The sequence below is a fragment of the Ciconia boyciana genome, chromosome 2 (assembly GCF_034638445.1).
Source record: "Ciconia boyciana chromosome 2, ASM3463844v1, whole genome shotgun sequence".
NCBI lineage: Eukaryota > Metazoa > Chordata > Aves > Ciconiiformes > Ciconiidae > Ciconia > Ciconia boyciana.
Window position 1 is genome coordinate 73,822,132 of NC_132935.1, and position 25,028 is coordinate 73,847,159.

A 25,028-nucleotide genomic window follows, 5' to 3' on the forward strand; every position below is an offset into this window, starting at 1 on the left:
AGCTGTAGTCCTGAACAGAAATTACTGCAATGGTTCATAATGTCAAGAGACCACACAACATGGTCTGTTTGGTATCACTACTTACAGGGAATCTTCTGCTGCCAAGCATGAATCAGAGGATCTTAAATACTCAAAACAGTCCTGAGGAGTATAGATGAACCTCATTGCCCACTTCCTGATACTTCCCAGCTACCAGTTCTGTAATCATTGCACTATTAGCAGCAGGTACAGCACAGCTCAGTTCTAACTCAAGATTAACTTGAGCTACTGCGGTGCTGCCACATTTAGGGAGTTGTAGATCACCTACAATGTTGCAAACTCCACCCCATAACAAAAAGCAGCATAGGATTCATGCTACAAATCAATCTTCCTCAACTTCAACCAAAGGTCAGCAAAATACTTCAGCTGCTCAGCTGCAAGGTTATGAAGAAACAAATTCCAACTATTTTAAGTGGCCTTGAAAAGTATGAAGCATGACTGAATGTATTACCCTAAATTCATCTGGCACTGAAAGAAAGAAGCTGGCATACAAAGGTACTAGGTAAGTATAAAGGGTCTAAAGAAAAAAAAAACCACCCCACAACACAGCAAGGAAAGCACTACACCCTGTGATAACACAGAGGCCATGGTGGAGGGAAACAGTAGACAATACTATCAATCCAGTCTTGCACTGAGAAACAAAACCTAAACACAAGAGGCCTGTTATACCACTGCCATCCCTAAATTATTTGCTTAACATTTTTGTCTGCACTTGAAACCATTAAGCTGGAACTGAACAGAAAAAAAAGCCTTTGACTCCAGAGCTACAGACTAGGATGACTAACTGCTTGCTGTTTACCCATAAAATCCCATGACAAAAATTAAACTCTTTAGGAAAAGAAGTCAAGCTATATTGAGCTATAAAGCTCAATCATGAAATAAAAGTGCATTGAACATATAATATTCTCTCAACATGCTAAGAAACCACACACAATTATAACCAGATGTGTGAGTATAAGGATATGAATATTGTTTATACAGCTGTAGAAAATAAGGAATGCAAGATGGCAACATCATCAATAAAAGTGTCTTAATTAAATGCAAGCTGCTAAAACACAGCAGGCCTCCCAGACTAGTATTTCCTTCATAAAAATTTGGATTTAGTGTCAAGATGTTCCCCAGCTTAAAGTGGTAACTTGACAGAAACACTGTGTTAGAAACCGGGTCGTCCAGTATACGCCAAGTGTAGCAATGTTACGTTTTTCCACATCAAAATGAAGGTGAAAGGAGGCTGTCTTGTTTTTCTAGAAAAAGGTAATGAGATCCCTTGCCAACACTCATTAATAAGTCATGTAAGATTCTGAACTACCAAAGCCTTTATTTGAAATTTAGTAAGAGTCTATCTACTCTGTAATCAATGAGACTGTGGAAAAGGTAAAAGCAAAGCAATATGAAAAAAAACCAGTAAATCAAGTACTTCTCTTGTTCATGTCATCCCTGTATTTTTAAGGCCACGTTAATTCTAGAATGTCTACAGGACAGTCTTTATCACAAGGAGATGAGCTCACCTGGATTTATGTACACCTAATTCTCTGTTCCTGCATAACATAAAAAGCTCTTTTTATCAGCCTTCAGTGAGATCAACAGATCAACCAACATTTCTGCTCAAAAACTGGGGAACAGGCAGGGAGGTAAGAGAGGGGCACAATGAGGAAGCAGAGAGGGAAGAGTCAGCCAAGGTAGTAGAAAACAAGAAATTATATTAGTCCTCAAAGTTCTGAGAAAAAAGGGTTCCTACAAAAATCCTCCTTCAAAAAGTTCCATTTTCTCTAACAGATAGAATCACATCTCCTTATAAAGCCTACACAAGTTTTGGAAACTTGTAGGTACACCGAACCTTAAATATTTATGCTACTTTAAAACTTAGAAAAGTGAAGGGAAAAATGCTCTTTAGGACAATCCTAAATTTGAGGGGGTCTCTAAAGGGGCATAAGAGCAATTATAAAATACATCTGTTACCTACATAAAATGTAAGCTAGATGTACATTACTAAAGTGAAAGTTGTTTATTGTGCTTGTGAAGGACAAATTCTACATCCATCACTTATCATTGCTGATGTTCATGTAAACCCAAGAACTAGAGTGTAAGTTAAAAAGCAAAAGTCTGATAAACTCTTGTTGTCACAGCTCTTTCCTTTTGGTAATGGCAGCTTCAATGCAAGTGACACCCAAACTTCTGCATTTGGAATTTCAACTTATTTAACCGAAAGGACTTGTGAGTTTTAGGAACAACCATGTGAAAGTTTTAATCTTCAAGAAAAAGGAATGACACTGGATAAATACTTATCCATCTCAGGCATAAACTCAGTAACGTTTGTGAGAATATAGATGAAAATAGCAGAGGTTTGGTATGAGTAGTTACAGAATTCCTCCTCTTCAGTTTTCAAAAACAACAGACAATACAAGATTTTGATTCTTAAATTTATTTTTAGCAGGATGTGTGTACTAATGGATGGTGACATCATTAGAAGATAGGTCCATGTCCACCACCTGCAACAGAAGCTAGACAGATGTTAAAGAAAACAATTTAAGAGTTAAAGATGACACTACTTACCCAGAGCAGACTTATGAAAGTCACCTACTAAGCAGTACAATTAGCTTTTGATGCAGACATGACAGCTCATATTATTTATCTGTTGTCAAAATTTTCTGTCAAGATTTAATGCATACATTACCTTGATTTTGATGGGAATCATGCAATTCTGTTTAGAAATAACTATTAGAGAAACTCTTATTTTTAAAAAAGTACTCATGGAAAGATTGGTTATTCAAAGTTACTCACCTGTAAATTTTCTTCAGAAGACAAAAGATCTGCAAATTTACATCTAAAGCTCCCATTGAAAGTTTAAAGTTAGCAAGAATTTGCTGGGAATTCAAATTCTAATACTGTTAAACCAGGTCAATAGCAGGTAACATTTCTAGATTCCACTAAGAATACAACCACTTGTTTCTTACCATACCTGGGTGTTTGACAATGCAATAATGTAGGGTCTCAGCAATACACTCACATGGGCGATACTAATTCAGAAATAAATGAAGACTTGATACGTTACCACCCAGAAACCATGTTGTACTCAAAAAAAAATGTCAATAGCCAGAAGTCGAACAAAGGAAACAAGCTTGTCCAGAACAAAATTAATTTCACCAGAAATTAAACTTGAGCAGCAAAACCTAGGGACAGACAGTTCAGGAAATACGTTTTCAAAGAATGAGGGGACAGGCCCTTTCACAGTACTATTTCGAATGAGAATCCAAGAAGCAAGGCTCAATCTGAGGTATGGTATTTCCCAAGACTGTAAAAACAGAGTCCTTGCTTCAGAAAATAAATGCATCTGGCTACAGGTATTCGGTATTTACATAAGACAGCCATTTCTTAAAAATAAAAAAAAAATTGAAGAAAAAAAAAAACCCACCAGAGAAACTAAGTCAGCTGGCCCTATACACAGTATCATGAAGACATCCTGATCTTACATTTTAAAACTTCAGAATGTTTATCAGCCTGCACTTCCCAAACCAAAAGGCACTACTGGTAGTGAGCATAAAGTCACTTCACTAGTTTTAACACAAGTTTAGAAGCTTGAGTTTAAGGTTCTTGTTCTTTACAATCTCTTGGCTCATAGCTGTTTATTAGTATCTTGGGTTGACGCCATCTTGGCTTGACACCATCTTGGCTCACAGTTCTTTATTAGTAGCCTGCATTTATACCACACTGATCAGCCTAAAAACATTCTTACAGTATACCTCAACATCCTAGGACTTCATCTGTTTAAAACAGACTGCTACAGATACTGAAGACTGGCTCCTGCTTTCTGAAGAAAGACCTCTGAAACCAGTCTGAAACTGGAAGTGTGCTGTATTAGAATGAGATTCTTCAACAGTTTAAATAATTCAGCCAAGAAACCCAGTTTTAAGGACCATGGACAGCCTGGAAATGAGCAATTGCTTTCTCTTACAGCTATGAACTCTTTGATCTGGTAATATTGGGAAATTAAACTGTTTTGTATTTGTTGAAAACAACCAACAAGAGTGGAATCTGTTCACAGCTGCACTCCATTTCTAATTTCTTATTAATTGAGCTCTTTTGTTTTTACAGAAGTAAAAATCTCTGAAGGACTAAGTCACTGCCTTTTGAGCAACTCACTATCCCAGTGGTCTACTATACCTAAACAGGGTCTAATTGCTGGTAACGATCTACAAAAGGAAGCGAGTATCTCAAGACAATCAGTCCTACACTGGTACTGTGGGAACTTGTCCTTCAAGCACATCACACACACAGAGGGAAGGTAGGGCAGGTGACTAAAGGCTTAAGGCTTCCTGTTTTTTAATCTTTCAGGTTCCCTTGTGCAGTTGGATCCGTTGCTACTGCAATCAGCACTACTGTGCATACCATCTATCTTACGTGAAGTTGGTTGATATTCTTCCCATAGGATAAACACAGTGAAGTTGATAGGAGGAACCTTCATCAATTGTTTTTCTGTGAGGTATAGAGTGAAGGAAGGAAGTCAGGAAATAAGAGTAGTCTAGGAACGACACAACTGATTTGAATGATCACTTCAGATACATTGTGAACAGCATTTTCCCCGAACAAAAACACCACAAAAATCTGAACTCAAGTTATGTAGTTATAAAAGGGTAACGAAACCACAGAGTGAAGAAAATGTTCTTGACAGGCCTATATGATATGAAACTTGAAGAGCAATTAATTTGTGCACCATGTAAGGACTATATGCATACGCTGCAGTTACAGGGCACTGCAACTGTTCAACTATCTCCCCTTGCAAAAGGATACAGCTTCAGTTCTATTACTGTAATACCCAAGTTAGTGCTGGAACCTATGTCTCAAAGCTGAGACAAGGGACTTGGGAAGCACTGGACATGAAATTATGGACCTATTTAGGATACGTGGGATGTTCAACAGGAGGCTTGACAGTATTATATGGTAGGAAAGGAAAAAAGATCACGGGTAATAGTGAGGAATGGAGTAAGTCAGGGGATCATTTGCTCAGAATGAGCTGTTCACTCCGCATCCTTCTTGTATTAATGATTTGTCCTGTCCTAATGGTGCAAATGCTACAAATGCTGCTAACCAGCTGTGTTAGAGGCTGTAGAACCTAAAACTACATTTTACTGGGTTTAATGGATGCTTCAGACAGGTTAAAAAGTTGTGCTGAAACCTGCAGTAATTAAATTCTTATCCTTTAAGTGGCTTCACAAACCTACAACTACCAGAAAGATCATGCTATTCACAAAAAGGATATTATTAAACAACTTAATACATAACTAAGACTTACAACAATGAATGAAAAGAACAAGAAAAAATTTACTCTGAAGAATTAAGTTTGTACCATTCAGAATAAGACTTTCTCTCTGTACTACTAAAACTAAGTCTGTGCATACAATGAAGACTGAATAGGCTAAAAACCAGAAAGACAAACACTGAAATGATTACAGTTATAACATTACCTAATGTTGAGCTGGTTTAACAGATTTAGAACACTAGAACAACAACAAAAAAATCTTCTTAAAAATGTGCTGGAAGCAAAGACCTAACAGTGGCGATTAAATATTTACCTTTGGAGAGAAAATTTGTTTAGGCAAACTAAAAACATTTGCAAGAACAAGCTTTAGTGAAGAATGGACTAAAACAAAACATTACGCACTTCCAGCTTATGTTCTTTCTCTGCAAGGAATTCTTTTTGACATCGGAGAAAGTCCGACAACATTCGAGTTAGCTGTTTTCTATCATCTATTTCAGCTGCCAACCTGCCATTGTAATCCGCCAGCAACATACATGCATCATCTACCATTTTGGAAAGTTGCTCTCCAGATTCCTTATCTAAAAAGCAAGCAGAGAAAAACAAGTAAAGCATGATTTCATTATATACTGTTAAGTTCTCAGAACAGCATTTCAGTTACTGGATCCCCAACCCTCACCTGTTATTCTGTCTAACAGGGACACATCTTGGACCTCTATAGGCAAAGAAGCTATTCTCTGATGAACTGCTGCATCCCCAGAGGCAGCGTTTTCTAGTTCTTGTAATGCTCTAATGAGATCTGTGGTCTGAAAAAAGCATGCAAGATTGAGAACTAGTTTAAATAAAGAGATCCTAATACAAAACAGTATTTCACAGTAAGCTTATGGAATCAATTTGATGGTAATTTTAAAAGCATTTATGATATCAGCATTATAGCAACATTCTATCCCCTCTCAGACTGAAAACAAAACAAAACTAAGCCATTAATTATCAGAACAACATTGCAGCATTCCTAGTTTTAAAGGTCACCTTCCTAAAATAGATTTTTCATTTAAATTCTTGGTATAGGACTACTTATAAATATTTATTTTTGACAGTAGTGATTATTTTACAGTACCTTTCATTTTACTATACATTTTTGAAATTATTTTTCTTGTAGTTTTGCTTCACTATCACATCAGACTAGATCAGTGCACTTCTTTTGGAACTAGGGCTGATGTTCATAGAAGCCCAGATGTCTGTTACAGAGAAACATACTAAATTGTGATTATTTGAGGACAGTCATTCCTTGCCATAACAAAAAGCCTTCTGAGATGGGGCAGTACCATAACAAAAAACCCACAAGAATTATAAAAGCCATAACAATGCAAGGTAGACAAGAACTTTTCCCAACCATCATGATTGCAACATTAAGAAACATTTTATTGATAGACCTATAACAATCTTATTCTAATACATGTGTTATTGGTTACCACCCTGGAAACCAAATAAGAACCTAAAACATTGTAGAAACTAATGCTGAAATCCTGATGTGGACAAAGCTGGATGTATAGTTCATACATTCTGATTTAGTGTCAAACTGACTAAAGTTCCAGCACGCTCAACTTCTTAGCTCCACTTGTAACTTAAAGTACTGTGAAGAAAAGTTTCAGGTATAGTCACCCTTGCTCAGGAACAGTACCTCATTAAAAAGGAAAACAGAGACCATTCAAAAACAAGAGTAACTGAAAAATTCTATATCAAACCATATGCAAATACAGAATTTTATAAACATACTTTTACCTGTGGAGGGTCAATGGGAGAACTTCGAGGTGAACAGTTATTTTCATCAACTTTTATCTGTTCATATGTGCGCTTCCTCACCTTTCTGTCTCCATCTAAATGACAACAAACAGAGGAGTCAGAGAAATAATATTTCAAACAAGAGACTGAATCTTCATACACACACAGAATACTTACACAAAGCTTGCCTAAGTTGTTCTAATACATCATTTTCATAAACAGACCTTTCTTCCCAGATAGAGAGCACTCGGCCAAGGTGTTTCTTACAACTCTCATCAGACTCACTGTTGCAAGAAAAAAAAGCAAAAATCAGCACTAGGTAAAAGTACAGCACTGCCGTATGATTATCTTTCACAGAAGGACCTTGGCATACTTTATCAATATCAAAGTATTAGGAGTCCAATAAACTCAGAAAATAACAAAATCACGTTTTAAAGAAAAGAAAGCAAAGACCAGTTCAAGATGTCTTAGCAAGCACATAAAAAAACGCCAACGCCCAATTCCCTCTTTCTGTTTGCTTGCTCAATCCATAAATCTGTAGGTCTGTAACCCTATTACACAAACACTGCAAATAGGTTTGTGTTGCTTCAACAGCTGTGTACCACGTGAAAATAATTCTGTATCAAGACTCTAGCATTCTCATGCAACAAGATGAATGGCTGCTGGGAAAAAACAAATCATGCAATACTAGTAATGAAACGTATCAAACTCTTGTAGCATATAAATGCAGACTGAAAGCAAGTCTTAATTTAAAGCATAGCTAACAGCTTTCTGTGGCAAAAGGGACTGAATGCAGATGAATTTACTATGTAACTTCATCCAACAGCATTAAGACTATCCAAGATCAAAAGAACATTGAATAAATTAAATTAACAAGACTTCAAGTACAGAAATAGCACACAAGGACTAGCTGGTCAGAAGAGATGAACTGAGGACTTCTCTAAATCCCCCTCAAATACAGTATGATGAAGGGCACTGTACCTTGAAACATGCTTAAAAGCCTCCACTATTACTGGAGCAAAGTCTTTTGTAAATTCTGGTCCTTTCCTTTTGCTGTTCTGTATGACATCATTGGCCAAGTACAGGAATGTCAGCTTCCTATTTGGTTTTGCTAATAAAAAGAGTGATAAACAAGAATAATTAGAAATTTTAGTTCCTCCAACTAATACCTATTTATCCACATTTATACTAAACACACACAAAACCAAATCAAATGTGTTTTTCCTATTCTCATTACTGCTTACAACATTTCACTCTAATTTTGTATTTTAAAATGTGAGATGACTTTGGTCACCCACTGGCTTTTCTCTCTCTTCTGCTGTAACTCTTTGCTCAGATTCTTCCTACTTCATAATATGACACAAGTTCCTTCTAGCCCCATCTCCAAAAATAAACAGAAAAACACATGATATTCCAAAGCATTCTTCAGCCCCCAACTATTTTCAGGCATTTTCCTGAGCCCAATGTGATTTGTCTGTTTGGTAGCCTTCATGGATTTCTTCCATGTACTTCAGCTTCCCTTTGAGCCTGCATAAATTTCTTACACCAATGAAGTCCTCTGACAAGGAGCTTCACAGATCCACAATTATTCATGTGAAGAACCTTCTCCTTTGGGTTTGAATTTCACTCAGTCTTATACAACCACCCCTCATTCTTGTATTTGAGCAAACTGAACAGTCAATCCCTAGTCAATCTCTCCATATCACTGTGATACTCCCCTCCCTCATCTCCTAATCATTAAAACTCATGTGCCTGCAGCTATAATATCAAGAAAACATTTTCAAAAAATCACTTTCAAGCTGCTGTGGTGTATTTTATCCCATTCCCATTAACGTGCAATAGATTATGAGCTTCCAATTTACAAGTTGCTTTTGAAAATCTATTCCGTGTTTTCTAAGTGTTCCTACTCAGGTATTTTCATTTACCATCACACTTCATCTAATCGTCATTAGTCTACAGGTTTCTCAGAGCTGCAGCTCTTAATGTAACACTTCTAACCTTATGTTAACACCAGAAAAACTTTCAATATCCATTACCACCATGCGGTCTCAGTATGTATGCTCTGACTTTGAGGTTTCTCTTGAAAGACAAAATTTAAGTTTTTTCTGCCCTCTTGAGGAAAGCAGCACTGTGGTAAAGCCCATCTAGGATTTCTTAAAACTTGTGCTTAGTTCCCAATATGATTTCATTTTGCTACTTTCCATTCCAACCTCTCAAACATGCAGAACCACCACCCTCACATATAAACAGAAAATTCAATGTTGATATGCTTCCATTCTAAGGAAATGTTTTTGAGAATAAATTCTGCACTATAGAAAGACTCTGAAGGATTTCTCCTTGAAGTATTTAATTTTTCCAATCCTCTTGGACATATACATCCAACAAATTACGAGAGTTCTGGATTAAGGGGGGGGGGGAACTGCATTAAAAGTAAAAATGTACCTATCTCAGAATCAAGGCAAACTAAAAATTGGCAAAAAAATTAGTTTGGAAGTGCTGGATGCAAGGTGGTTCTATTAAAAGTCTACTACGTGCATGACAGTGAAGTCACTACATGCAAAAACTCAGGAAATTAAGCTATTTGGGTCAAAATCTGGCTAAACTAAAATGTAGATTTTCATAAACTTATGCTACTTAATTTCTTTATTAAAAACTGACTGACAATATAGCAACACATCTCCTACCTATGTTTCAGGTCCTGACACATAGAAAGCTTTGAATTATTCAAAGAGAAAATCTTAGAAAACATATCTTGTCTCATGGATGCACCAAAACTAACTAGCATTTACCAAAGCTGCTCCTGCCCCTCCCCCCCTTCTTAAATGAGCCCAGAATAAGGACTCAAAATCTAATGAAGCAGACTGTTCCCCATACTACATCCTCTGAACTGCATGCAGGATAGGTCCTTCTCCATTCATTTCACAGAAAAAAAGAAAGGCATGTTTTAATCCTCAGTGATGTAACTCATTTGTGATAGACCTCAACTTCCTTGTGGAAACAAGTAACCAAATCAACTGAGCTGGTAAAGACAAAAGATGTATGCAGTGCCACGAAGGGAGGTGATGTTGATTCTCACAACGCCTAGACTTTATTCACTGCAGTAAACAGATCAATATACTGCGCTTGGAAAAAGCATGCTAAAACCCAGAAAGTCACTTTCAAGCTTATTTCCTCTAGTATTACCTTTTCAGCTTCCTACTACAATTCAACAGAAACAAAGCTGCATTTAATGAACAAAAATCCTCAAAACACTATTAAGCTACCTGTAGCTTTGGTTAGAAATTCAACTAATATTATACTCTTATGTTCACAAAGAATATTGTGAAGTAAAATTTAACTCCTCTTGCTGTAAGAATGCTCTATGCAAAATTCCAAAGCTAAAAATTACACCTACTCTCAAGAAGTGTTCCCTTTCACTTCACAAATCTTCAGGAGTTACATACGGACCTACTACTGCTCTGCCTTACACACGAGACTAAATTGCAATGTAACCTTTAGTAACTGAGGTTGACAACTCTGAGCTGAAAAAACCCAAAGTATTCTATTGCTACTATGACTGTAAATTAACTATTGAAATCTGAAATACAAAATTAAATTCCAGACCAGATAAATCTGTTCTGAAAAAAATATTCATTTAAAGCATCTCTCTTCACTAGCAGTGACACTAACTTTTCAGCCCTGGGCTCTGATATACCTCAGAACACCAAAATGGACCAAAGAACAGTTAGACTATTTAAAAAAGTATCCTCAATGCATGGCAAGGCTTTTAGCAAAAGCACTCTTACTGTCAGAAGAAAATGAAAGAAAAAAGGTATGATCTTAGGTTAAGGAAGGACCTGAAAGGCATATACTGCCAGAGTGTATATAGTGTTAGAAGTAGCTAGCCCACAGCACCTCTGGTACACTAACAGTACAGTCTGCAAACATAGAACTGCTAAGAAAGCATCCATGTTGGACTGAGTCATCTTTTCAGAAGCTCTAGGCAGTGTTCACATAACTCTTCTGCTTGTTTCAGTTAGATTTACCATTTACCCACCAAAGCAGTCAAAGCAGCTCCCTGAAGTACTGGATTCTGAAATATTTTAACAGGTCAATGGTGCTGGCTGGCATAAGGGCCACAATAAGCAGATCACTCTTAAAGCATCCACACTGAGACTAACTGGGATTGGCATCTCACAACTGAAACTAAGCCTGTCCCAAAAATGTATCTGACATATTTAAATGCCAATGAATACTCTATAGGTATTTATGGTATTTCACCTGCAACTAGCATAATCAGGCATTTACAGTGGAGAGACTTAGCATTCTCATTATCAAGTCTTAGCTTTCGGCAATCTATGCTTCTTAGGAACACATACTTGTTAGCTTGGCCTGGGTATTCCTAGTTCTCTACCAGTCCAATATAGATGCCCTGACATTGTATGCTTGAGTCCATAATACTTCTCTAACTCTAAAAAGTTCTCCAACTCTAACACTGAAGAACCACCACTTTAGTGCAAGAAACTCTAGTACTTTACCACGGAAGGCAGTAAGCATGTTATTTTCCACCGAGGTTAACTCTGGCAATCAAAGCCAGCATAATTACCCATATTTGTCTTCTCCAGGTTTACCTCCTGGCATTGGAAATTGAGCTCCCATGAAGATTGCTAGAAACATGCCCATTAGTTTCATGCTGTTCTACACCCCTTCCCTAAAGCTGAGATATTTCCTATCTTAGACATACAGGAAGAAACTACAGAGAAACACACAGGCACAAGGGATTTCACTTAGATCCCACTACAACTGTATAGACTATTGACCCATCTGAAAATGTTACATGAGGCTTTAACCTTCTACAGGCCAGCTCTGCTATGCCAACTGATCTTGAATGAAAATATAATTTAACAAGATGTTTTGAGAAAATGAGCATCAGTAGGTTAAAATCCCACAACAGTTATAAGAACTAAACAGTTTCTTTTTTACTAAATTTCTCTAATATGGATTCAAATAAAGATTTGGCTCAATTGCTTTTGAATTACATTAGTCTACATACATGCAGCAGAGTATATGAGTGTCAGCACTTCTCTCAAAATCCCTGGGACACTTCCTGTGCCATAGCATGCTTCATACTTCGCATGAGAAGTTACATGACACCTTTGTAAACATCTGACAAGCTTTCAAGCTTTTTATTACAAGACCAAACTCATCTTTAAGTCAAGCAGCACTGAAACTTGAGTGAAAGATCACTGACCCTTCACACTAAGAGTTAACCTGAGTTTTTATGCAAGCTGATTAAATGCAACATCTTTGGTAATGTGACTGAAAGTATATCTATAAAAGTCACTTGAGAGGCTACCACCAGAAAGGACAATTCAAAGATAATATAATCCACAAAAGGCATATTGTACAATGAGCACTTAATCTTAAAATTCATAAACCTTCTGTTATAAAGAAGTTAAACTAAGTGTTCAACATTGCAGTCGCCTGATTCTCCTGGTGAATTTTACCAAGGTTTGAGAACTGCTGTGTTTCCTTTTCATAGAGAGGAATGAGATTGCCCACAGAATGCGTGTCCAAGGTTTGAGGGTCCAAGTATCTTGACTGAGTTTGGAGGCTAGTAGGCAAAGGGAACACAGCATACAGCCACTGATGGGAAAGAGTCCATCAGCATCAAATTACCACAGGGACGCGAGAAAGTTGGTCACAAACGAAGGAAACCATTCCCACATAATTACTCTGCAGAAGCTTCCCACTGCACTTAGTGTATCTTGAATTACCTGAACACATAAAACAAACCAATTCCTTTCATTGCCTGGCCTGGCCGGTACAATGCCAAGATGGATAAGAATCGACAGCAACAACAGTTTTAGGATAGGAAAAAGACACTGAACTTAAGTATTCAGAACCAGAATGATGAAAGACAGGCAGGTACAGGTACGATACCAGGACACGAGTGGTACAGCAATAAATTAATATAGACTTGCACACACTGCATTCTTTCAAGATTAATATTAAAGTGAACTAGTCAGGCTGGATTACACAATCCAAATGTGACTATTTTAAGTGAAAGATTCTTATATTGCTAATCTGTTGCTCCTGACTGTAGGTCATTTTGTAAATCATATATATAGCAAATAGGTTTCTCTAACTTGACTCAACAACCCACGTTCACCTGAAGTTTTGTCTGCTGTTGGTTGACCTCCAATCTCTCATCTTGCATAGATGAGAAGATTCATGTGGATGAGCAGGAAGTACCCACAAGCACCTCCATCTTAAGTATCTTACTGGCCTCCTCAAGAACACCTACTAACCAGCGAAATCAGTAAGCCACGGTTTTGTTTCTTTTAAATAAAACAAAATCTATTTATTCTCTCAAGTGTATCACATTGGCCAATGACACCATACCACTGTTAAGTAAAATAATCTTACTATCACCAGTAGAGAAAGATTCCTTCTCTTGGCAGAAAAACTACACTACATAGTACAAAAACCAATTGCTTCAAATCAGGACCTTGTTTCCTGAAATCCACTTCACATCTGCAGGGCAGTATATTTCCACCACTTTTAGCTGTGGTTCTGCTCCAAAGCAGCTGACTGAGTATCAGAGTAATTCAAATGTTGTTCAACTTTCAAATCTGGTTTCAATGTTGCTAGTCCTTCTCAATTTGCCTACTAAGATCCTCTGTCTTCCAATTTTCAGCAGCATTGAGCAACTGTCACCACAGCCACTAGCTTAAGAAAAATGTACTGCATCAATACCAACAGCTATAATGAGTGAGGACCAAAAACACTAGCATATGTCCCAGCAGCAGAAGTTGTAGACAAACAGCCATAAATAAGCAAAAATAGTTGCTTCTTATATCACTGAATGACTTCAACACCCCAAAACAAAAAAAAAGTTCAAGCATAATAAACTGGAACAGCAGGTACACTGGCAGAGTCGAGTGCTAAAAATATGTCCCTCTGTGGCAGCCCAGATGTACTTACACAACTGTAGCTGTCTTAAAGACAATATACAATAGCTCTGCTAGGCTGGATAAGCTTTGCAGTGAGGACAATGATCAGTGTGATATGGGTGGGGTGACAGATGACAGCCAGAACAAGAGGTCAAGTGATTAAAGGGGGGAGGGGAAGAAGGGGGTGTTCAGCATCAGTTTCTGAGACTGACTAATCTACGAGATGCCATGTCAGGCTCTGAGGAAACAGATACCTGAATCTGAAATTAGGTTTAAAGATATAACACAACAACTATTAAAATATCACTAGGATGTAAATACCTAAAAAGTGACAGAGCTGAACCTGGAAAAACTAACAGAAAATCAGTTGACAGGAAGAGAGGATATTACAGACAACTAACTGGAGCTTGAAATAAACAGTCCCATATTACCGAACTCAAACATTTAGCAATTTTATTTTATTTTTTCCCCTTTTAAACCAAACACATTTTAACCTAGTATAGCAAATATCACATCAAGTCTACTGAACAAGTGCTTACTATTCACCCTTGAAGGCTGATGCTTTGAATTATGGAACTGAAATTTTTCATTTCAAAACAAAACACACAAACCCCTACAGTTGCAGAGAATCCTGAAACCAGGGAGCAAGAGATGTATGCAAAAGAACATACCTGATTTGCAAATAACAAAAAATAAGTCTCAACAGTGTCCATCTCAGAAGAGCCTCTTCAAGGGGATTCCTAAGGGGTTCCCCCTTTTACTCAGCAGCCACTCAGTGGCTGCAGGCTAACACTACAAAATTGTATGTGTAATGCCACTACTTAGTTAAAGAAAACCCTGTGAGTCAATCCCTTTATGGATACACAAAATTAAATAGTTTTAACAGGCCCACCAGTTGCATTTAGGGAGTGACTGATGTATTCACATTACAGTTAATTAATTAGTACTACTTAACTACTTAAATACTGAGTAAGCTTATGACTACTAAGTAATTAACTATTTAAGTTTGAGTGTTACATTTCATACATCTGAAATCCTAGCTGAAGCAGGATCATTTTCCTCACTTTTTGCACACTTTTCAAACCTTTAAAAAATTCTACCTAACCCCCGCTCAAAAGGTCTCTGTAAAATAATCAGGTTATGTGACAAAATTATCACAAAAGTTAATCCACACAAGTTACTTCGAAGCAATTGTGAAGCTGCCATATCACAAGTACCAAAGAAAAAGCACCACACTTCTAAAATAAAAATCTAAACTGCCTGAGATTCTCATGTTAGTAAGACATTTACTACAAATGAAGTACTGAAAGAGTAGCCTCCCCACCAAATTATTGATTCCATAAATCAACTATGAAATTCAAAAGAATGCAGACTCATGATCAGCATATGCCAGTGCTAACAAAGGCTGCAGCCTAAAGAGGTGATACTATCCTCACAGTCTCCTTTGTGCCAGCACCACCTTTCCATCAGGAAACTCATCTATTTCAAAACTAATTATTTGGTTTGCTGGATTTTCAGCAGCAGCACAGCACAAGATACTGTCAGCAAAGAAAGCATCAGAAATATTTAAAGACATATTTAACCAACAGCAGAGTGGAAAAGGAGCTGTTCTGTTGTCATTGTAGACCTCTGCTTATCTGTCAAAACAGGAGAAATCTTTGTTATTTCATTACAGTTGTCATTTAAGTTAAAGGCATTCCATTAATCTTTTCTCATCATTTTACTCATCAATGAACAAAAGATCAATGAACTACAGAATCTATTCTCCACTAATCATAGTAATAGATAGTGAAATAACCCCACTACCTACACTAAAATGTGGAGCACCTGGAGTGACACCTGAGTGGTTTTGTACAGATGCATAATCAGGAATACCTAATACCCCAGGCAGAGCACCAGCTCTGCCACAGCCCCGCACTGGTGGCACAGTTCATCCGTACATTTTCTATTAGCACACTGAAGTCAGTCATTAAACTGCATGTCTCTACACTCAGTCTCTTGAAGCATATAATATGCAACTCCTTATCATAATTTCACCAAACTGCTGGTTGTATAAGACGACATCCTTTCCTTAAATATTTGTGACAGTTACTAGGAGTGTCTGGACAATTCGGACTTATCAGTACTTTCACAATACAGTCAATTCTAGAATACATTATACTAGCTTTCCTCCAATTTTTTATTATTTCTAAGAATGACCCTATGAATTCTACATGCCAGTATTTTAAGAACTACATATAAAAGTTATGGTAGTATTAGGGAAAAAGCATATATGCATACTCCTTCAGTAATCAGAGGTATATCAACTGTCTTGATACAATTTCAGCAACACTGGAGTTCAGCAAGACAAATCCAATGTTACATTAACTTCTCCAAGTTATGACGAAGACGTGCAAGTTTTGCCCATTCTCCAAGTTTACATCTAAGTGCAAGAATTCACCAAGAGAATCAACGAAAGTTAAACTGTAGAAAACCTGTAGATGACGGTGTATGAAACCGATGATCTGTAGAGATGCCCTTATATGGGACCTGAACACTACCAATTAATCCAAGTAAGGAGAAAGGTACTAAGATTTTATGTTGCCTAAGTTATATGTACATTTGAAAAGCTGCCTCTTCACCTCTACTCCAACATGATATAAAGACAATGACTATTTTAAAAATAAAAGAGTCAAAACCAAACATTTAGGAACAAAAGAGCTGTGATCCTAGCACCTGTTTTCATGAATAACTAAAGACATCTTCAGAAAGGTTCATGCAATCTGATCTGATGCAAGGGATCTTTTACCAAAACTGAAAGCATCCAGAAAAAAAATGTAGTATCACACTGTATTATGTTCAACTCAGCTGGTTATACAATGTTCCACAAGCCTGAAAGGGATTAGGCTGGAAGGAAGGTTTGGAGACAGGGGTGACAATAAAAAAGGGATACAATGAAAGAAAATGAAATTTAGAAAGGCAAGGTTCAGTTTTCAGTTCCAGAACACTACTGGCTAGCAATAGCAGCAGACAACACCAGTAATGTTTGTGTCCATATTCCCTAAACAGAGATCACTTTCCTCTCAGGTAGGAGGGAAATCATGTTTCTACGGCTTGGATGGTGGGCAAGTCAGGAGCCTTAAACTTACTCTGTTTACGGCCTCATTGCCAGCATTCTGCTTTGTGACGTTTTATGCAAGTCACTTCACCACAGCATACTAGTTTTCCTTCTCATCTTCAACATGCTGTCTGCTCAGACCACTAAAGGCACCCTTTGGGGATTAGGGACCGTCTTACAATTCTGTGCTGCAATTAGCAAAAAGTTAGTACCAGGCAAACGTAAGCGAACATTTATGAAGCTCAGGTACTATTATCAGAGATGGAAGATTAAAATACATCCCGTGTAACTTAACTATGCCAGCTTCAAATGAAGTGGTTGAGGAACATACGAAAGAAGAAACACTTCACGTAAGGCCTAAAAGCCTAGAAGAAAAGGTGCAGGACCTTGAAAGCAACTAACTTACTCCTACCGGAGGTAGACTATGACATGCTTTCCACAGACTCTTGAAGGTGGGCTTCCAAAAAGAGGTCACCAGAAAAATCTTACTTTGAAGCAGCAAAAGCTGGACAACAACTTTAACAAACTGCAGATAAAACCAATTATAGCAGCTATGCTCATCTGAAGCTCCTGAGCTACATCCTCTGAACAGGCTTAAAAGTGGAAGCCAGACATTGAAAGCTCAGAAAAAGCAAAGCATTCCTATGAGTTCTTAAGAAGATCATTATCCTTGCCTCTCAATGCCACCTTCAAACATGTGGCCCATGCTTCAAACATTTAATTTCTCCAATTAGTCAAACAGCATAAAAGGAAAAGTATGTTAATGCTGAAGTTAAGGACTGACCATTAATACTATAGATTATTATGAACTGTTATTGTGCATGTTAAGACAAACAACCAGAACTCTGGCTGTGTGCCAATCAGTTTAAGATACCTTTCTGATATCATTCAGAACATCAAAGATTCATGTTGTTTGTTTAGAAGGCCCAAAAATGTGAAATGTTTCAGATGCAGACTGGAGATCCATTCATTTGTTCTCGGAACAAGAAAGAAAACTTGCAACAAACGTATAGTGAAAATATGTTTATTTCATAAGATGAAACATGCCACCAAATAAGTCTTTCTTTAGGCAACAGAAAAAACAAATTTAATGTATGCTTGAACATTCAAAAGGTAACATTTCACACAAAAAGCATATTTTAAACAAAAACACAGTAGCCATGTGAATACCTACAGAGTTTATAGGAACATATTTCCATACTATCCTGTAAAGTTTAGTATTACTTCATACTCAAGATTTTTATTTTAAGGGTGGTTCAATCCATTCGCTATGAAGTTATGCCCCTAACCAAGAGGTAGCTGTGATCCAGCTGTGCACTCTTTGTATTCCATTACACATAATTTCTGCAAGTCAACTATTCCTCTTAGTTGCGTGAAACTAAGGGAGTGGTTTCTCTTTCATAAGTCCTGTAATGGCTTAGTGCTATTTTTTCTCTCCACTTGAAAATCTAGCCTTCTCCTTCTCCCATTAAAGATCCACATATTAATGGGGCTCCAAAGGAAGCTATTGGAAGACAGTAAGATTTCCTAGAGCAAGGCAGAGTTAAGTAACTTAAGATCAAGTTATTTTCTGGTCAGGTCACATAAAACTTCACATGCCATTTCTGCCTTTCAGTTCTTGAACCGCTGCCTATAGCTGCAAGTTACCTCCTGTTACAAGGAAAGCCACATAAGAACCTAAGTCTGCACACTCAACATCAAATACTCAATACAGCTAAAGAAACACACATCTTCATTATGCTAAACATCGGTATTGGCCATCTGGCAAAAGCAGGAAGTAAAAAACACTTTGGACACGTTAAATTGCTCTTCCCCCAGAGTATTCCCATTCTCAGCTACCCTACAAGAATAGTTGTTGGCATAAGTGGACAAAGCCACCGTGTCAGGAAACTCAAATAGTATTACAGCTAAACATCATTACAGATGACGAAAGACAGTGTCTAAAAAGGGTCGTCTTGGAAGAGCCGTAACTACCAGTATTAAAACAAAAAGCCATAAACCCCGTGCTTGCTGCTTTCCTTCCCTTTTCCCACTTTCCTCTCTCATTCCACAAAGAAGGGGACTAAAACATGAAAAGTAGCCTCCTCAGAGGCATCTCACTGAGGGCGGAAGGGGGAATGTGGGACGGAGGAGAAGAGAGGAACCAGGGGAGTGGAGGAAAAAAAGAGAGAAGAGAAGCACCTCCCAGCCCACAGCCATCAAGAAATCGAGACCCGGGGTGGAACACTGCCCCAGTAGTCCCGTTCTCCCCAGGTGCCGGGGCGGGGCGGGCCGCCCTCCCTCTCTCTCTTCCTCGGCTCGACAGGCCGAGGAGCCCTGCCATCCTCCTCTCAGCAGCCGCACACCCGAGGGCGGCGGCCTCCTCCTACCACGGCCGCGCCGGCCGCCGCCTCCCCCAAATCCGTCGCCCCCGAGGAAGGCCCCACCCGGCACCCGAGGGCGGGAAAAGGCCCGGCGGCGGCCGTGCCAGCCTCACCTTTTCGCAGCTCCCGCTCCCACACGCTGACGATGAGCGCCGAGTGCTTGCGGTGGTGGATGAGCCACAGGCTCAGGGTCTGGACGCTCTGCTGCGAATTGCTCAGCTCCGACAGCTTCCGCTCCAGCGCTGCCTCCGAGAACGCCGACATAGCCGGGCCAGGCCGCACTCGGCCCCGCCGCCGCCCCCACCGGCTCGGCTGGGCCGCGCTCAATCCCCGCCTCTCCGCCCCAGCGGGGGAGGAGCCGAGCGAGCCCCGTCCCTTCCCGCCTCACCGACCGCCACTTCCGCACGCCCCGGTAACCCGGCGCTAACAAAATGGCGGCGGCCGAACCTCCTAGAGAGCCGCCCGGCCCCGCCCCCCTTCTCCTCCTTTCCTCACTTCCGGCAGCGGCCCAGAAGGGGGCGGGGCGGTGGGTGGGTACTGCAGCGGTTCCTGCCCCTCGAGCGCCCCGCCCTCGCGCCTCTCCCAGCAGTCCTTGCGCGGCCCCCAGGGCGCGGCTGTTGCGGTCGGCGAGCAGCTCGGGGCTGCCTCAGGCAGCTGGGCGGGAGCGGGGCCCTCGGTGGCGGCTTCCCTCGGCCCTTGCTCGTCGGCCGAGCTCGCCCCAGGTGGCCGTACTCTCAGAAGTCTTTGCGCACCAACCGTGCCTTACCAGGTGTCTTTGGAGAGATTTCCTAATGAGCTCTGGGAGGCTGTGGCGAGCAGAAACAGAGCTAGGGACCGCTACTACAAAAGAACGGAAACATCAGCATTTTGCCTGGGGAAATAACATAAAAAAACCAGACACTAATAAGGCCCCAAGGCAACCCAGGCCTACCAGTTTCTTTCACCTAGCAGGTTAAGGAACTTGCCGTGGCACGGGGTGTGTGGTATTTCATATTTGCAGATGGACACATACTCCACAAATGTGTCTGGCCTCATTTTTAAAAGCTGTCTCTTCATTTCTGGCATTGACAGTATCATGTCAGGATTCCACTGTTCAATGATGCGATGATGTGCAAAAGTGTTTCCTCTTAGTTGTTTCAAACCTGTTGTCTTAAAGCTTCATTGGATGCTTGCTACTTCTACTGTTGTGGAAACAGTGAATAAAATTGGTTCTCTGCTCACCTGCTTTGCATTCTTTCATGGAATTTGTATCATCTTCCATGATTTTTCTAGCTGAAGGATCCAAGTCAGTGCTTGCATGGAAGCTGCTTTATGCTGCTGAATATGAGTAGCATTTCTAGTCTTAATGTGAGCATTTCTACCCTTCCTGCTGCTCTTCTAAAAAACACCTGACATCACTCATTTTAAACATTACCACCTAGTTGATATTTTCAGAGAGCTATCCACCTTGGCTCCTACAGGTCTATCCTGACTCCTATTTGTGTAGCTAATAATTATGACTGCAGTTACTGTCTTTCTCAGATAGTATTTTTAATATTTCTATAAAATTATATGTGTATTAATTAGAAAAATATGCATATACCTTACTCTTGGGAGATCCTGGCAATGGTTAAGTATCCACCCTTAAAACAGTGGATTCCTATAATCTTTCACACATCCAGTTTGTTCTCATGAAACAGCAGAAAGCTAGTTATGAAAAAAATCGTAGCATATTTTTAAAACTTTACAAAGTTTTCTCCCTGTTTCATGTCTGACATTCAGAGAAGATGTCCCAGAGGATTGTTTTCAGGCAGTTTTCCTAATACTGGTTCTTAGTGAAATCTTCTCTTTAAACACAAAACATTGGTGAAGGTGAGGAGGGAGGGTTAGGAGCTTTTAATGTGAATTCTATTTACAAAATCATCTGTAGCATGGATGATTTTTGCAGAACTAGGAAGGATTTTGCAAAAATGCTTTGACAGAGAAATCTTACATGAGAAGCTCAGATCCCTACAAAGTCTCATTTTCTGTCAATTCACTGCATTTTGATCATCATGAATGGAAGAACCTGTAATATATTGCTATTTTTGCTATGTACAGCAGAGGACACTCTGGCGTTAAGTAGAACTGGCCAGTGAAATAAAATTAAGACAGACCTAACACAGATGCAAGCATTAGAAAAATGAAATATGAATGGTAATCTAGTAACAAACATTCAAATACCATTTTCTTGAGGCATATATTCTCACGTTAGCAGGAGAAACTTGTGGGCAACTATGGAAAAAGAAAGATTTCCCTCACATACAAGACTACATTAAAAAGTATCTAGCAACAAAGAGTGAAATTTAAATGTTAAAGCAAAAAAGATAAGGAAAAAGAGCAGGAAATTGGTAGAGAACTGTAGTAATGATTGTAGAAATGTTTATTACTGCTTCCTCTGCATCTTTCATCCCAGATTATCAGAACATTTTAAAGACAAGAATAAATCCTGAGATACACATTTATTCTGTAAATAAATATATTTAAATACGAGAGTGGTTTATCATCTGTGTATAATATAATATACAGCAAAACTGAGATTTTACTTTCCCCATAAATCTTTATAGCACATTTTCAATTTGAATCGTAAATGTTTACATGAGCAATCTAATTTTAAAAGCTATGCTTATCCAGAGAGTGAATGGAAATTTACCACGAGACTTACTCAAAGTGAAGTGACTCTCAGGCAGGAAGTATTCACAATGGAGGGTTCGTTTGCTGTGGAGCTTTGAAAACGTCAGCTTTCATTCAGAAGCAATTCATACATTATTCACCTGCCTTTAAAAAAATTCACCCGCGTCCACAGGGGTGGAGTGGCCAACAGATGGCAAGTTTTCTTCCTCCCATTCCTGTGTTCGAACCGTAATAACATCTTTCCTCTGATTTCCTAAGAACAAAATACTGCACTGCTTCCCTTCTGTCTGACCACCATGGGTTAGTGGTAGTCCACTGTCTTCTCCTGATCCTGGAGAAAGGAGCCCCGCACAAGTGTAAGACAATGACTGTGAATAAATTACTCGTTGATATTTCTGTAGAACATGGGACTGGGAAGCTCTAGGTAGTTCAAAGATGTAATTAATTACATTTCAGACTGCAGTCACCAAGAGGCTGTACAGAATCCTTAAACTTCATATGCTGGTCACAGATTTTTTCTCTTTTCCCCTCACCCAAGGACATCCACATAAAACCTTTTGTAAGAGGGGAACTTAACCCCAATAACAACTGGAAGTTTTAAGTTCTATTACCTTGAGGGAATCCTAGGAAGTGTTTAAGCACTAGAAGGGCCGATCTGTGTATAAAGTAGCAATGCTTATGGTGCATTGTGGGAAAGGTAAAAACAAACCCAACAACACATCAGTCCACATCTTTGCCTTTTTTTTTTTTTTTTTTGCCAAATATCTGAGCATTTCTATTTTCCAGTCTTAACTCAAAGAGAGGGCTTGGTTCTACTGAGGTGCTGGCACACACAGCATTTGACTCTACTATAGGGCTCTCTCAGAAGCACCTGTTCCAAGTCACAAACCTGTATGCTTGCTCTTTCTCTGCCTGAACCACTCCAGCGGATCATCAGAACAATGAACTCTGTTTCTTGGACTGCCCTTCAAAAATCTAGCTGGGCTTAGCTCCTGGTACTCTTGGAGGCACGAACAAAATGAAACTGCCACAAGGCAGGAGCATGATTTTTTATCGCTAAGCATTTTAAAGGTAGGTTAACAAAATGTAATACAGGTTTAGATATTTTCTCTGAAACTGACAAGAAAAGGCAAAATTTAATATGAGATGTATGTTAAGATAGGTAAGGCAGATTGTCTCTATTAAGTCTCTATCTCTTACCTTTCAGGTAGGGCCAAAGGAATGGCAAGGGCAGCAGTTTGTGTTTGTTAACAAAGTGCCCGGAGAGGCAAAATGGGCAAAGCCCCAGTGAACCCGGCCATTGTCTGTACTCCAGTGATCATGTAGTTCAGTGTGAATTGGCTGCTCTTGCTCCACAGAACAGCACTCTACCTGCCAAAACCAAGAGGTATAGACTATGTTAAAAAATATACACCACCTGACTACTTTGCTGTTCACTGAGCCTACGTATCTCATTGCATGGTTTGTTGATATGAACATGTCTTAGTCTCAGAGTCAATTTTAACTTTAATTAGTTTCCTCCAGGGCACTCCAGTCTGGTACTCCCCCCGAACACCTTTAGAAGTTGTTTTCTCTTGAAGCCCAGAGATGTAACTGGATGATTTATTTATCCTTAGTAATATTCTATGCTTCACTGGAATTGTTTAGGAACCCTTATTTTACATGACTACATAGAGCAGTGAAACAATCTGTGTATTTACTGCTTTCCTACACATTGCTCATCAGCCACGTGGGATTTGAGCTGAAACCAGCTCTTGCATCAGAACAGCCCAGGCCTTTCTCTGTATGAGGCTGGCCTTTTGTCATTTTATCTTTGTTCTGTAGCTCTTTCTCAAATAGTCCCACCCAGGAGATGCAATAATATTAAAGGAGAAATTAGGTTTCCCTAGTCTTGTTTCCTCTCTGAGAATTTGTGTTAGTCAGCATACCAATTGCTACCTGGATCTCAAAAATATAACACTGGCCTATCAGTTCTTTTTTATTGTTCCAAGTGTCCAGTCCATCCAGTATAACAGTTTCTGAAGTTTCGTACTTAAAAATATTTTTCCATCTCTCACAATACACTTGTGCATCTCACGACCCAATTCTGTGTAAATGATCCTACTTCCACATCCCAATAAGGGCATGAAGAATGGAGGAACGCAAAAAGATGACCCTGAAATATAGCTGTAAAATGATTCCTGACTGAGAGCTGATAATTCATCTGGGTCATTTCTTCAGAAACATTAAACCCCATTTGTTACCTGTATAACAAGAGGGCATATCCCTGGCAGAAATTATAAATAAATTTTAAAAAATTGAGTTGAATCTGTATGAAGTCCTGCAGGCAGAGAATAAAAGAAAACTTAAATGGAAGGAAGCAGCCCATTGAAGTCACTTACAGGAGCTGCCTACTAGAGCCAAAAACCTCAGGGTGAATAATGATTCTTTTTCATGAGTTCCTGCCACTAAGCACTTCACCTTTTCATGTAATTCATTAAAGGCAGAAATTATTTGCTACTTAGGAGATTAACAAAAAAACCACTTACTGAGACATGTATATATAATCCAGCAAGACATTCCTGTATTTTATGCAGAAAGATAGATTGTCCAATCTAAAAAAAAAAAATCTCTCTAGCATTTCTGTGATTTCTTTGGCCCTCTGTGGAGATGTAAAGCTGTTTGTAGAAAACCTTCCCTTTTTCCTAAGTCAGGCATTCAGCCAGACAGCTATGTGCATCCGGCTTCTTCATCATTACGCTATTAAGTGAAGGCATACTATGTAAACATACACTGTGATTAATATATGGATGCAATCATGTCCCAGATTTCCTTAGTAGAGAGAATGCTGTAACTAGGCAAGAAAGCACTCCAGGGTATGTGCAGAAAGGCATGAAACATTAGGCTGAGTCATTTTAAACATCTGA

The 25,028-nt window shown here is 39.0% G+C and overlaps 1 protein-coding gene across 7 annotated transcripts in view; it reads right to left on the reverse strand.

The window, feature by feature from the left end:
* The window catches only part of RPRD1A (regulation of nuclear pre-mRNA domain containing 1A), a 47,474-nt gene extending 27,519 nt beyond the window's left edge, over positions 1-19,955 (reverse strand). The window contains exons 1-7 of one of the 7 annotated variants that reach the window (XR_012040992.1): positions 19,584-19,954; positions 8,057-8,186; positions 7,253-7,359; positions 7,070-7,170; positions 5,973-6,099; positions 5,699-5,874; positions 4,426-4,512 (exon numbers count right to left, since the gene is read on the reverse strand). Coding sequence is in view for 6 of the 7 variants with exons in the window: in XM_072852982.1 (XP_072709083.1) it covers positions 2,484-2,540; positions 5,699-5,874; positions 5,973-6,099; positions 7,070-7,170; positions 7,253-7,359; positions 8,057-8,186; positions 19,584-19,734 (849 nt within the window). In the remaining variant the exon portion in view is untranslated. The other 6 variants (XM_072852983.1, XM_072852984.1, XM_072852982.1 and 3 more) reach the window with 6 other exon arrangements.
* Between the last annotated feature and the right edge of the window lie 5,073 nt (positions 19,956-25,028).